Source organism: Trichosurus vulpecula, chromosome 9 (assembly GCF_011100635.1).
Source record: "Trichosurus vulpecula isolate mTriVul1 chromosome 9, mTriVul1.pri, whole genome shotgun sequence".
In the NCBI taxonomy this organism is placed as follows: domain Eukaryota; kingdom Metazoa; phylum Chordata; class Mammalia; order Diprotodontia; family Phalangeridae; genus Trichosurus; species Trichosurus vulpecula.
Window position 1 is genome coordinate 8,323,000 of NC_050581.1, and position 12,540 is coordinate 8,335,539.

At 38.4% G+C, this 12,540-nt stretch overlaps 1 protein-coding gene across 1 annotated transcript in view; it reads left to right on the forward strand.

The window, feature by feature from the left end:
- Nucleotides 1-12,540, forward strand: part of TEX10 (testis expressed 10) — a 69,453-nt gene that overhangs the window by 32,873 nt on the left and 24,040 nt on the right. Inside the window, exons 8-9 of the mRNA XM_036737637.1 lie at nucleotides 1,832-2,007; nucleotides 3,069-3,246. Coding sequence (XP_036593532.1) covers nucleotides 1,832-2,007; nucleotides 3,069-3,246 — 354 coding nt within the window. The remainder of the gene's footprint in view (nucleotides 1-1,831; nucleotides 2,008-3,068; nucleotides 3,247-12,540) is intronic.

Consider the following 12,540-nt stretch of genomic DNA (forward strand, 5'->3'; position numbering starts at 1 on the left):
ACTCTTTCAGAAATGAGGAGGACGGAAAAGCTTAGGCTCATTTCTGAGATGCATAGGTGGCAAGGCCCATGAGAGCTTTATAGTTTAGATGTCATGGTTCAGGAGTCTGCAAGGCTCTGTAGTATGGCACATGATAAAACCTGGCAGGCCAGGGCGCGTAATGGACTGTAAGGACGAATCATCCTCCTTGTCATTGGAAGTATTGTGTTTGGTAAATCCCTACTCAATCAAATGGTGTGAGAGGCCTTTTCCACCCTATATAGGTGGGTAACAGGAGAGGCTCCTGCCTCAGCCTTTGAGAAAGGGAGGGAGTCACTCCAGACTTTTTCTCCTGGCGCTTGGCATCTAGCCAAGAAGAGAAAAGAAAAATTCAGCAAGCAGGTTGCAGAGGATGAAAGCTCTTGGTGGGATTGGTTAGGGATCTGCAGCCAAGAGGATCCAACATTAAAGCAATTTTTATTTAGATCACGTAGTATGGCCTAACAGCAGGGCTGCAAAGGCGTATAATTTAAAAAAATGGCTTCTTTTTAGCTTAAAGTGTAGTTTCGATTTATGAATAGCTGAAGACCGGGTACTCAAGAAAACATGCAGTATTTGGGATTGGTAAAGGAATCTGTGGAGCCACTGGGTGGCTTTTTCTCTTGCTGTCCAAGTAGTTGCTCCCTTAAAGGTTTCCACTCTTGTTCGATTTTAACTGTGTCTCATGCCCTTTACCCTTTGGTGCTGTTGCAGAAATGTAGGTGCCTTCCATTGGGCAGCCTGGTCAGGATGAACCTGCTGCCTTTATAAGATGTATATCCAGGATGTAACAGCCTCCTGAGATTTTGGATCTGAACACCACTCTTTATTCCTCATTATTAATTTGGGGATGAAGTGGCATGTTAGGGTCTCAGATTGGATAGTGAGGCATCGTGAGAGGAAATGGAGAAGTTTGGCGGCATGGGGGGACCTTTCATTACTAATCCTGATTGGAAGGTAGGTTCTTCAGATGAAGGAAGGTGATAATGGAATAAGATAAAGATAATTCATGATTGGCCCCTGAGATGGGTATTATCCCCATTTACAAGAAGCTAAGCTCTTGGGAGGTCACAGAGCCTGTCAATGGCAGGACCAGTTTTGAATCCAATTTTCTTGATACTCTGTACTGTACTACATGGTAATGGGGAAAGAGATGCTGGGGGTTGGGAGGCAGATCTGTGATTTTATTGGTATGAGGAAATCCTGATAATGACTTCAGTCTTCCATTGCCAATTGGCACCTGCTCTGTAGCCTGTAGTCTTGGGGGCCTTGCCTGAGTCACCGAAAGTTTTAAGTGATTTGTCTAGAGTTACGCAGAAAGTTTATGGTAAAAGCAGGACTAGAACTCAGGTCTTTCTTACACTCAAGCCAGTGTTGTATCCATTGCGACTTGGGACCCCTTTAGACACTGTCTTTATCACCTCTTTGCTCCCTGGTTAGGAATGACTTTGAGTTATTAAGAAAAGATTGAGTTACATGGTTTTTCTATTTAAGGAGGCAAGAAAGAATATTAGAGTGATTTTTATTACAATGGAATAAGAAAAGTTTTAACTCTTAATTATTTTAAAATTTTGCTTGAGTGGAACAATACCTTCCCCCTACTGTGCCAGTCAGATGAAGCCTCTATGATAGCTCCTTGAGAATAGAGATTGTTTCGTTGTATTTCTGGCTCTTGGTAAATGCTTAATAAATACTTGTGACTGGTGCATATTTTTTCAGTATTCTTAAATATGCCAATTGTGGTTTGTTTTTTCCTTTTTCTTTTTTTTTAAGTAATTAAATGGTTTTTTTTATCATCTTTGTCTTTTTGTAGAAGCCGGAGTAAAGTGTTATCTCGCTGGCTGGCTAGCTTGCCCTTGCAGCTCGCTCAACTTGGCTGTAAAAACCCTGAACTCTCAACTCAGCTTATTGAGATCATTCATGCTGCTGCAGCACGATCGAATAAAGAGCTGCTGAACAGCTTGCAGGCGACTGCTCCTCGGATCTACGGTATGACTCGAGGTGTTTAGCCGTGTTGCTTCTGATGAGTTGTTTCTTTTTTTAAATTTAACTTGTATTTCTGGTTTTTGTTTTGAGATCCTCTTTATCCCCCATTTCTGAATGTGTCTCATTATTTTCTGAAATAGGCAAAGTAAAGTTTTTTAGTGTAGCCTTTTCCTACTTCTCATTTGAATTGAGTGGTTTAGGATATTAAGGCATAATTAGTTGAAGAAAGTTAAAATATTCAAATAATTTTAAACTGAATATGTAATTTAAAAATTAGTAGACTCAAAGGAATTATAAAATATTGATGACTTCGAGTAAACTTGTCATACTTTCAATGTGATTGCTGGACTCGAAACTGTAAAGTAGTCATTTCATTTTCTTCTAACATGAGACCAACAAGTAGTTTAGTATCTAGGAGAAATTTTTTTCTTTGAAGTATAGGGAAGTTAATAATATCTTTGTTCTTTGTATATTTAATTTTCCCCCTTCTCCATCCTCTTGCCCCCTCCCTCTAGTGAAACTCATAATCATGATGACATATTTGTTTACATTATTAATCACACTTAAAATAAGCCTTTATGCTTTTATTCATCACTTATGAAGAAGCACCATTTAAATAAAATAAGCTAAGTCTCCCCTTGTTCAATTTCTTTTTCAATCATAGAATTGTTTTCTTTTTGAAAAAGAAAATTTATGGATGCGCTTCATATTGTAACGTTAAGCATTGTATTTTGCTGCTAGAGAGTAAAGTAGGTTGTTTTACAATACTTTCTAGTATGCTGGCTCTTAGAAATGACTAGAATTTTGACCTATTCTGAACTACAAAGCTAAGCAGTGTCCTCCATTAAACGATCATCAGGGTAGTTTTTGGTTTTTGAATAAAGAGACCTTGAGAAAAGACGTTTTTATGCTAATAGTTGTTACCCATTTCTAAGTAAAGTTCAGAAATTGCAATATTCAGAATAATATGCCTGTCGTTGAGAATTGTGAAATCTTTCTAAGTGAATTCCTTTGACTTGTAACAATTTTTGTACTTGGAATTTAATTTCTGTTTGTCTGTTTAGATCCACAAGAAGGCACTGTGGTTCTTCTTCCTGCAGCATCTCAGCAGCGTTTGGTCCAATTGATATATTTTCTGCCTTGCCTCCCTGCTGATTTACTGTGCCATTTAAGTCATTGCTGTATAATGGGAAGACTTAGTTCAAGTCTGGCTGCTGCCCTTATAAGGATACTGCATATGAGGTAGGTCGTATTTGCATGCTAGTTTTTTCCCCTTACAATGATTCTGATTTTGTTCTACACGTTTTCTTTCATTAATAATGTTTTAAGATTTGTTATTATATTTGGGTTGGCAGGATAAATACCAAGTGTAGAAAGTTAGGTTTTAGTCATTGGGACAGTGTAAATGATTCAATAGTTTTTATTTCTAGTATTGTAGCAACTTAATAAATTTTAGCTGCTGTATGATATAGCCAGAAATTGACTGTCTTCGAGTAAGACTGTATTGAGGTGTTTAATCAGTGATTATAATTCAGATTATATGACAAATATCAAAAAGGCAGTGTCCAGTTGTAGCTTGGCACTGTGATATATATATAGGTACATTAGAGGATGGAATGTAGATTCATTAAAGTATGGAATCTAGTGGAACATATCAACCATCAAAGTGTAATGTTTTCCTCCCAAAAAACAAACTGGCTAACTTGGACTCCTTGGTTTTGGAAATTTTGGATGTCTAGGGGTGGGAAACTTTTGGTCCTTTAGCATTATTTTAACTGGCCTTTGGGTGGTAGTGCTCTAGATCAGTGGCTCTCAAGCTTTGTTTACTCACAGCACAGTATTCTTTGCCATGAAGAATGGCAGCACACTGAACCTTTGAGTAATAACATGAGATATTCCATTTGGGGAGACGCTTTCCTGTGCAGTTTTTCCTCAGTAACAGCAGATGTTTTTGTTGAGTTCTTTGTGAGTTCAAGGTGTGATGTTTTTTGAGGTGAGCACTTAAGTATATAATAGGCAGGTTTTGTTTATTTTGTGAATACTATATTTACCATACTCTATTTTGATTAAGAAAAATTGGTATTAAATAGTTATTTATAGAGTTTTTGAAAATCTGCAGTAGTGTTGTGTAGCATACTTTGTGAGATTCATTGCTTTAGAGGTGACTTTTAACTTGGTCAGTAACTTTTACCATTGCAAATTAGTTTTGTTACCAGATTCAGAAATCCTTCTAAATCAGTGGTTTCAGTTATTTGATTGCCGAGCCACATAATACAACCAAAGTTCTGTTATTCTGTGGAGCATATTATAATGTAGCCTAACACAGAAATGTAGGGGCTCCGAGGTTAGTATGGGAGAGGCACTGTGAGATGTGGGGTCCTAGCTTGTCATTGTTCTGTGATGCGTCCGTGGGCCAGAGAGAGTGAGAGGCTTGGGATTTGGAGGGCTCGGTTCTACTCTCCCGCTCATCAGCTTGTTGATCGCACGATGGGAGACGAGTCACTTTTACCTTTCTGGGCTTCCTTCTCCTCTCTTGTAAAGTAGGGAGATTGGACTTGATGGTCTTTGAGCTTCCTTCATTCTCAGGTAGGACAGCTGGTGGTGCAGGGCCTGGAGTCAGGAAGACCTCCTCGCTGTGTGGTCTGAGCAAGTCACTCTACCTCCGTTTGCTTTTGTTCCCTCACCTGTAAAAGGGGAATGATAGTAGGCTGCTGTGAGGACCAAATGAGATATTTGTAAAAAGTGCCTGGCACACAGTAGGTGCTACATAAATGTTAGTTATAGTTGTTACTACTAATAGCTTGCATTTATATAGTCCTTCAAGGTGTTGTTTCGTTTGCTCCTCGCAATAAACGAGGTAAATGCTGTCATGAGGAGATTGAGGAGCGGAGAGGTCATGTGACGTGCCCAAGATCATACAGCTAGTGAGTGTCTTAATATCTTGTGGTGCTTACTTGGCACTTTAAGATTTGCAGAGCACTTTATAAACATCTTGTCCTCACAACAGCCCTGGGAGGTAGATACAGTTATTTCACAGTTGAGGAAACTGAGGCACAGAGATGTTAAGAAACTTGCCCAAGGCCACCCAGCTGGTAAGTGTCTGAGGCCAGATACGATCTCAGGACTTCCTGACTGGAGGTCCAGTTCTCTCTCCGCCGCACCATCTAATTGTCGGCTGCATGTTAAAGATAACTATTGATGGACTGGGTCTGTGGGTCTGTGGGGTATCCATCCAACAGTACATCGTCATCCAGACACTAAGCATTCTTTTCTTTTGGGTCCTGTTTAGGGAGAATTGCATTGTTTGGGGGCATGATGCAGTCAGCACAATTTCATTCACAAACAGGCCTGTGGAGAATCTCACCATCTAAAAGCAGTCTGTCATTGATTTGGAGTCTGTGTTGACATCTGCCGTGATAGTGGTCAGCACCTTTGAGCATAAATCTCCCAGTTTTATAGTTGATATTAATATTGAGTGTTGAACAGAGGTATGCTTGTGTAGCAATATCCTAAACCTTTCCTTTATGCAAAATAGGTTTTTTCCTTAAAAGGTAGGGAAACTATCCTTAAGACTTAATTGACTGAGGCTGCCTGAGTACAGAACAGCCCAGAGGAGCTCCAGTCTTGTATGATTATCAAATACTGGATTGAGGATTTCATCCTTTAGATGTTTCTGCTCTTGTTTTCAGATCTTGACCATCTCCCAGCCCTGTGATACCAGTAGAGCCTTCTGGCTGGCCACCTGCCATCCCTCACTCTAGCCACGCGGCTCTTGCTTTTTTTCTGTCAAAATTCTTTCATAACACCTCACTCCCATTCTTTGGAGTTCCTTGATGGTCGTTATATATTATTGCCCACTTCCTCCTACCATATACATTTTCCTTTGTGTTCTGTGTGATGCTTGTCTTTACTTCTAGGTGTCGCTGCTGTATAGGAAACCATTGGTTTGAAGAATGCTTTTAAGGCAGTGTTTTACTCTACTTAGTCACGTGTCTTTAGTAATGAATAAACAAGCCCTGTAGGATCTTGTATTTATTACATTTGGTTAGTTGTTGGGACTAAAAATGTGGTCTCCTGTAGAATTATTTGCACAAGTTTTCCTCTTTTACCTTCATCAAGGATTACCTTGGTGTGTGTGGCTATTACTCCTATTTAATAATCAATTTAACTTTCCTGATTATATTTTTGCTTGTATTCTCTCATACCCTATTTCTTTCTTCTTTTTTTATTTTTAATAAAATTTTATTCAGTTATCAAACATTTTCATTTTTTTTCCTCTCTCACTTCTGACCCCTTTCTGGAGGGGTGGGGGGTGAGGACATGAGGTAGAGTGGGGAGGTGTGGCATGGGGACCCAGACAAAACAGATGAGCATAATCAAGGAAAACACATTTCCATATCGACCAAAATACGTATCTCATTTTGCATAGAGGTGAGTCACAGCTCTGAGAAAGTAAGATGGCATTCTTCATCATTGGTACTCTGAAACGACGATTGATTATTGCACTGATCAGAGCTAAGGTTTTTGAAATTATTCATTTTTACATTGTTGATGTTAGAGTATAAATTGTTGTCCTCATTTTGCTCACTTCACTGTCTCCGTCCATATACATCTTCCCAGGTTTCTCTGAAACCATCTTTCTTCATTTCTTATAATACAATTGTACTCCATTATACTCATATGCTATCATGAGTGCAACCACTCCCTAGTTGATTTTTACCCCTTTGGTTTCCAGTTCTGTGCCTCACAAACAGTTACTATAAATATTTTTTAAATAAAGGATTTTTTTCCTCTTTCTTTGATCTTTTAGGGGTATAGGCTTAATAGTGGTATTGCTGAGTCAAAGAATACGTACAGTTCCCAGACTATCTGGGCTGTACCATTTCACAGCCCCACCAAAGTGCATCAGCGTACCTGTTTTTCCCAGCCTGTCTGACATTTTCCATCTGCCTTTTTTGACAAACCAATCAGATAGATGGGTGTGAGATGGAGCCTTAGAGTTGGCTTTAGTTTGCATTTCTCTAAGTATTCGTGATGTAGAGGATTTATCCGTATGGTTATTGATAGCTTGGATTTCTTCTTTTGAAAAGTACTTGTTCCTGTCCTCATCTTTTGACCACTCACCGGTTGGAGAATGGTAGAATGGTCTTTGTTTATTCCAATAAATTCGAATCAATTCTTTATCTTGGCAATGAGACTTTTATTCGATAGACTTTACTGCAGATTCCGCCCTCCTCCCCCCCCCCCCCCCCCCCCCCCCCCCCCCCCCCCGGTTAATCGTTTCCCTTTTAGTCTCAGCCGCATTGTATTTTTTTGTACAAAAACTTGCCATTTATCCTGCAAAGATTTTTTTCCGTTAGTTAATTGTTTCCCTTCTAATCTCAACTGCATTGCAAGCAGCTTCCATTCTTCTTCTTTTCTCCTCAACCAGAATTCAAACACAGGTTTTTACCCTTTTAAAAAATTTTCAATTTTATTTTATTTTTGGTTCCAAATTCTTTCTCTTCCTTTTCCCCCTTCTCCATGCATTAAGAAGGTAAGAAAAGCAAAACTCACATTAGCCATGTTCTAAAAAAAAAAGGAAAGAAAGAAAATATATTTCACACTATGCTTTGAGTCTGTCAGCTCTCTGTGTCAATGTGAACAGCCTGTTGGATCATGAGTCTTTTATAACTGTTGTTGGTCACTGGGTCAGAGTTACTAAGTTTTATAGAGTCGTCTTTACAGTATTGTTGTTATATAAAATGTCCTCCTAGTTTTGCTCACTTCACCTTCATTCTGTTCATATAAGTCTTCTTAGGTTTTTTTTTGTTGTTGTTTTTTTTTGGAACCATCCCCATTCATATACTATAATTTGTTCAGCCATTCTGTACCCGGTGGACGTCCCTTCAGTTTCTAGTTTTTTGCCGCCATGAAAAGATCTTTCTTTGAGGCTCAGCAGTGGTACCGTTGTGTTGAAGGACAGGACAGGTCAATAGTTCTTGGAGCATAGCTCTGGTTTGCTGTCTAGAATGGCTCCATTGACGGCGCACTAAAGCACTTCTTTTCCCACGTCCTCTTCAGCATTTACCATTTTCTCTTTTTTGTCAACTTCTGAGCTGATGGGTGTGAGGTGATATTTAAAATGTGCATTTCTCCATTTACAAACAATTCAAAGCATTTTTTCACACGGCTGTTGATAACTTTGATTTCTTCTAAAAGCTACCTATTCGTATCTTGCAACCATTTACCGATAGTTCCCTATATATCTTAGAAATGAGACTTTTATCAGGAACATTCTGCAAAGATTGCTCCCTTGGTTTCCTGTTTCTCTTTTAACTTTAGCTGCATTGATTTTATCTATGTAAAAACAACTTTATTAAATTTTATTATTCATTTTACTTCTGCGAACCTCTATCTTTTGTTTGGTAATTAACTCTTTCTTTATCTGTAGATCTGACAGGTAAATTCTTCCTTGTGCCCCTAATTTGCTTAATTATGTCTAAATTTTTTAGATCTACATCATGTACCCATTTTGAACTTATCTTGGTATATGGTGTGAGGTGCTGGTCTACACCTAGTTTATGCCGGATTACATTCCAGTTTTCCCAGTCATTTTGGTCAAATAGTGAGTTTTTGCTCCAGTGGCTAGGATCTTTGGGTTTATCAAACACTAGATCACTATGCCCCTTTGCGTCTGTATGTTGTGTACCTGATGTGTCCCATTGATCAACCTGTTTCTTACCCACTGCTAAACTCTTTAGATATTACTGCTTTGTAGTATAGTGTTGAAATCTGGTCATGCCAGACCTTCATCATTCCCATTTTTTTCCCCATCGATTCTCTTAATATTTTTGACTTTTGTTCTTCCAAATGAGCTTTGTTACTTTTTTCCTTGCTCTATAAATTAATCTTTTAATAGTTTGATATAGCACTGAATAAGTAATTTTGATAATATTATCTTTTTTTATATTGGCTTGGCCTACTCACAAAGAATGAATATTTTTCCAGTTATTTAGATCTGTCTTTATGATTGTGAACAGTGTTTTGTAGTATTTGTACATTTTATGGGTGTGCGTGTTGGGGGTGGTGCATATAGACTTCCAAGTATTTTATATTCTCTGTAATTATTTCAAATGAAATTTTTCTTTCTCTTCCTTCCTGCTGAATTTTGCTGGTAATACAAAGAAATTTTGATGATTTATGCAGGTTTATTTTATAGCCCCTTTCTTTTTAAGCCCCTTTTCACATTCCCCCTTCTGGATTTAGGATTTGTTTTGCTTTTGACTACTCTTCCTTAAACTTCTCTCCTATTCTTACCCTGTCCTCTCTCCTTATTTCTTCTTTTTTTTCTTTGCTGAGTTGAATTTTATTTCTATACTTAGCTGTGTGTGTGTGTGTGTGTGTGTGTGTGTGTGTTCTCTTCATTTATATAGTCCTCTTACCCCTTCCTCATTTGTATGGGTGTGTACATGTGTTCCCTGTTTATGTGCTATGTGTCCTTTCTCATTCCTCCTTTTTTCCCCTAGTGTAACCTTTTCCTCCCTTCTTTTCAAATCATCAAAGCATAGCTAAAATAGTTCACAAGCCCTCCTTATTTGTCTCTCTCTGTCTCTCTTTCTCTCGACCTTGATGACTTCGTAGTTCTTAGAGGATGCTTGTATCATCCCTTCCCTCATTAGAATGCAAACATAGTTCATCCTTAGAAAGTCTTTTCAGTTCACTTGTATTTATCTTTTTTATCTTTCTCCTTGCAATGCTGATTTTTCATTAGGGATCCTTGGAAGTAGTCTATTTCATTAAAGGTCTATTTCCCCCATGTAGGAGTATGTTCTTAGTTGTAGCCTATAGCTCTTGCATTTTAGAATATAGTGTTCCGTGCTTTCTACTCCTTAATAGTTGTCACTGCTTAATCTTCTGTGGTTCCTTGGTATTTGAATGCTGTTTACAACATTTTTCCTTTGACCTGGAAATTCTGGATTTTGACAGTGATGTTCCTGGGAGTTTTTATTTTGGGTTTTCTTTTGGGAAATGATGAGTAGATTCTGTTTTCAGTGGCACTGAGTCTTTGCTCTTGTCACCTCTGGGAGACTCCGTACTGCTGGTCTGGGCAAGTAGTTATGCATGTGAACACTTCTGGGAATTTCTCTTTTGCTGGTTTAGTTGAAAGCTCTGGACACTGAGTCCTTGTCCCAGGCCTCTCTGGGAGACCTTGGGCTGCTGGCCTAGCACCAAGCCCTAGGCTCAGTCCATAATTCTTCCCACACCTCTCTTCCCCAGATCCATCACATTTTTGCTTTTGGGCTGGCAAGATGATCCGCTGGAATTTTTCCTTACATTTCCCAGTTACTGCCAGGGTGGCAGTCTTAGATTGTTGTTAGATTCATTGTAGAAAGAGCTGGCCTCTTACTACGCCACTGTTTTGGCCCAGTCTCCTTGTTTCTTTTCATGAAGAAAGTATTCTAGATACATAAGGCTTCTGTGTATATATAACCTTTGGCCTCAAATTTCTTTTGAACTGTTTTTCCAGTGCCCATCTTAGCATAAAAGCTATCAAGTATGTGTTGATTTAGTGTGGAAGGCATAGCTGGTCTTCATAGAATTTCTTACTCTTTAGCTTTTACAATCCATCTTGCTTCATAAGCTGTAATTATCTGCATGGTAGTTATTTTGCAAGCATTTAGCACAAGTATTGCAATGTGAAGTGATCTGACGGCCCGTGAAATAACAATTCTGTTTGCCTTTGGACCCTAGATAGAATCAGCCCTCACAGCTCTCCTTTATTCGCCTCATTAAGGATAACCTGTGAGAATTGTGAACTGTCCTTCCATTTATTTAGGTTTAATTTTATTCTGTCTTCTGTTTTCATTTTTAGTGAGAATGTCAAGATTAACACGGATCTGTTCCTCTAGTAGTACATACATTACCAATAGCTAAGTTGATGTTTTAAACTGTGGTACTTAGTACCCCTTGCCACTTTCCTCCAACTTGGGCACCACTGCTACAGAAGCTAAAGAGGGTCAAAGAAAGGATAAGAAGACCTTTGCTTGCAGTGGTTGGGATGATGATATCATAGGACATAGAGAAAAGGCAGAGCTATTCAATTCGTTTTATTTCTGTTTTCTCTGCAAAGGATAATCAGTGGAAATGATGGAACACAAATGACTGATATACAGCATACAATATTGTTATATACAGTATAAGTAAGGAGATAGTAAGACAGCACCTGTCTGCCCTTGATGGCTTCAGGTCACTGTCCAAATGAACTACGTACATCCTCAGATCCTGAAAGAACTGGCATATGTGATTGTTAAGCTGTAGTCATTGATATGTAAAAATTCATGAATAAATGATAATATTTTAGAGTTTGCAAAATGCTTTACAAATACCATCTCATTTTACCCTCAGGTCTTGGGAATTAGGCGGTATTATCCCCATTTTAGAGATGAGGAAACTGAGGCAGAGAGGTTAAAGAACCACTAAATATGTGAGGTGGGACTTAAACTCATGTCTTCCTAATTCCAGGTCCAGCACTCTAGGGAAAGAACAGAGTCTGCAAAGTACAGGCAAATGAGCTTGCTTTTTGTTCTTGGAAAAATTCTAGAGAGAATCGTTAAAGATTTAGTTGATGAACACTTTGAAAAGGAAGTAGTAATTACAAGGAGACAGCATGTATTGAACTGTGCCTACCCTTGTAAAAGGACCGTTATGCACAAAAATATTTATAGCAAATCTTTTCATAGTGGCAAAGAATTAGAAACTGAAGAGTTGCTCATCAATTGGGCAATGGTTGAACAGATTATGGTATATGAATGTGATTGAATATTCTTGTGTTGTAAAAAATGATAAGAAGGATGGTTTCAGAAAAACCTGGGAAGACTTGTACAAACTGATGCCAGATGAAGTAGAACACCTTACCCAGTAATAACAATATTGTAAAGACAACCTTGAAAGACTTGGGGCTTCTGATTGATACAATGGAAGCAACCATGGTTCCAGAAGATGAAACATTCTGTGCCTCTCTTCAGACGTGTTTGATACAGAAATATGTTTTTACTTGACTATACACATTTGGAACAAATTTTGGTTTTCTTGCTTTTTTTTTTTTTTTTGATGACTAAGTGGGGGGGCGGGAAGTGTGAGGGAGAGAATTAGGATCTGAAAATTTAAATTGAAATAAAAACTACATAGCATGGCTTCATCAAGAACAGGTCATGTCAGACTAACTTCCCTCCTTTCCTGTCACCTTCCCGTTCAGAACAGTTTTGATATTATTTTATCTAGATTTTTATCAAAGGCATGTGATGGCATCTCTTATTATTCTGATATAGAAGTTAGAGGTGTATGGATTAGATGACAATATAATTAGATGGACTGGTTGGTTGGCTGGTTGGACTCAGTAGTTTTCAGTTGTTTAATGTAAACCTGCAGATGGTTTTCAGTGGAATACCCCAGGGATCTGTTCTTGGACCTGTGCTGCTTAACATTTTTTTTATCAGTTACTTAGATAAAGACATAGTTGGGAAGAGTAGTTAATACGAGATCAGATTCAGTACT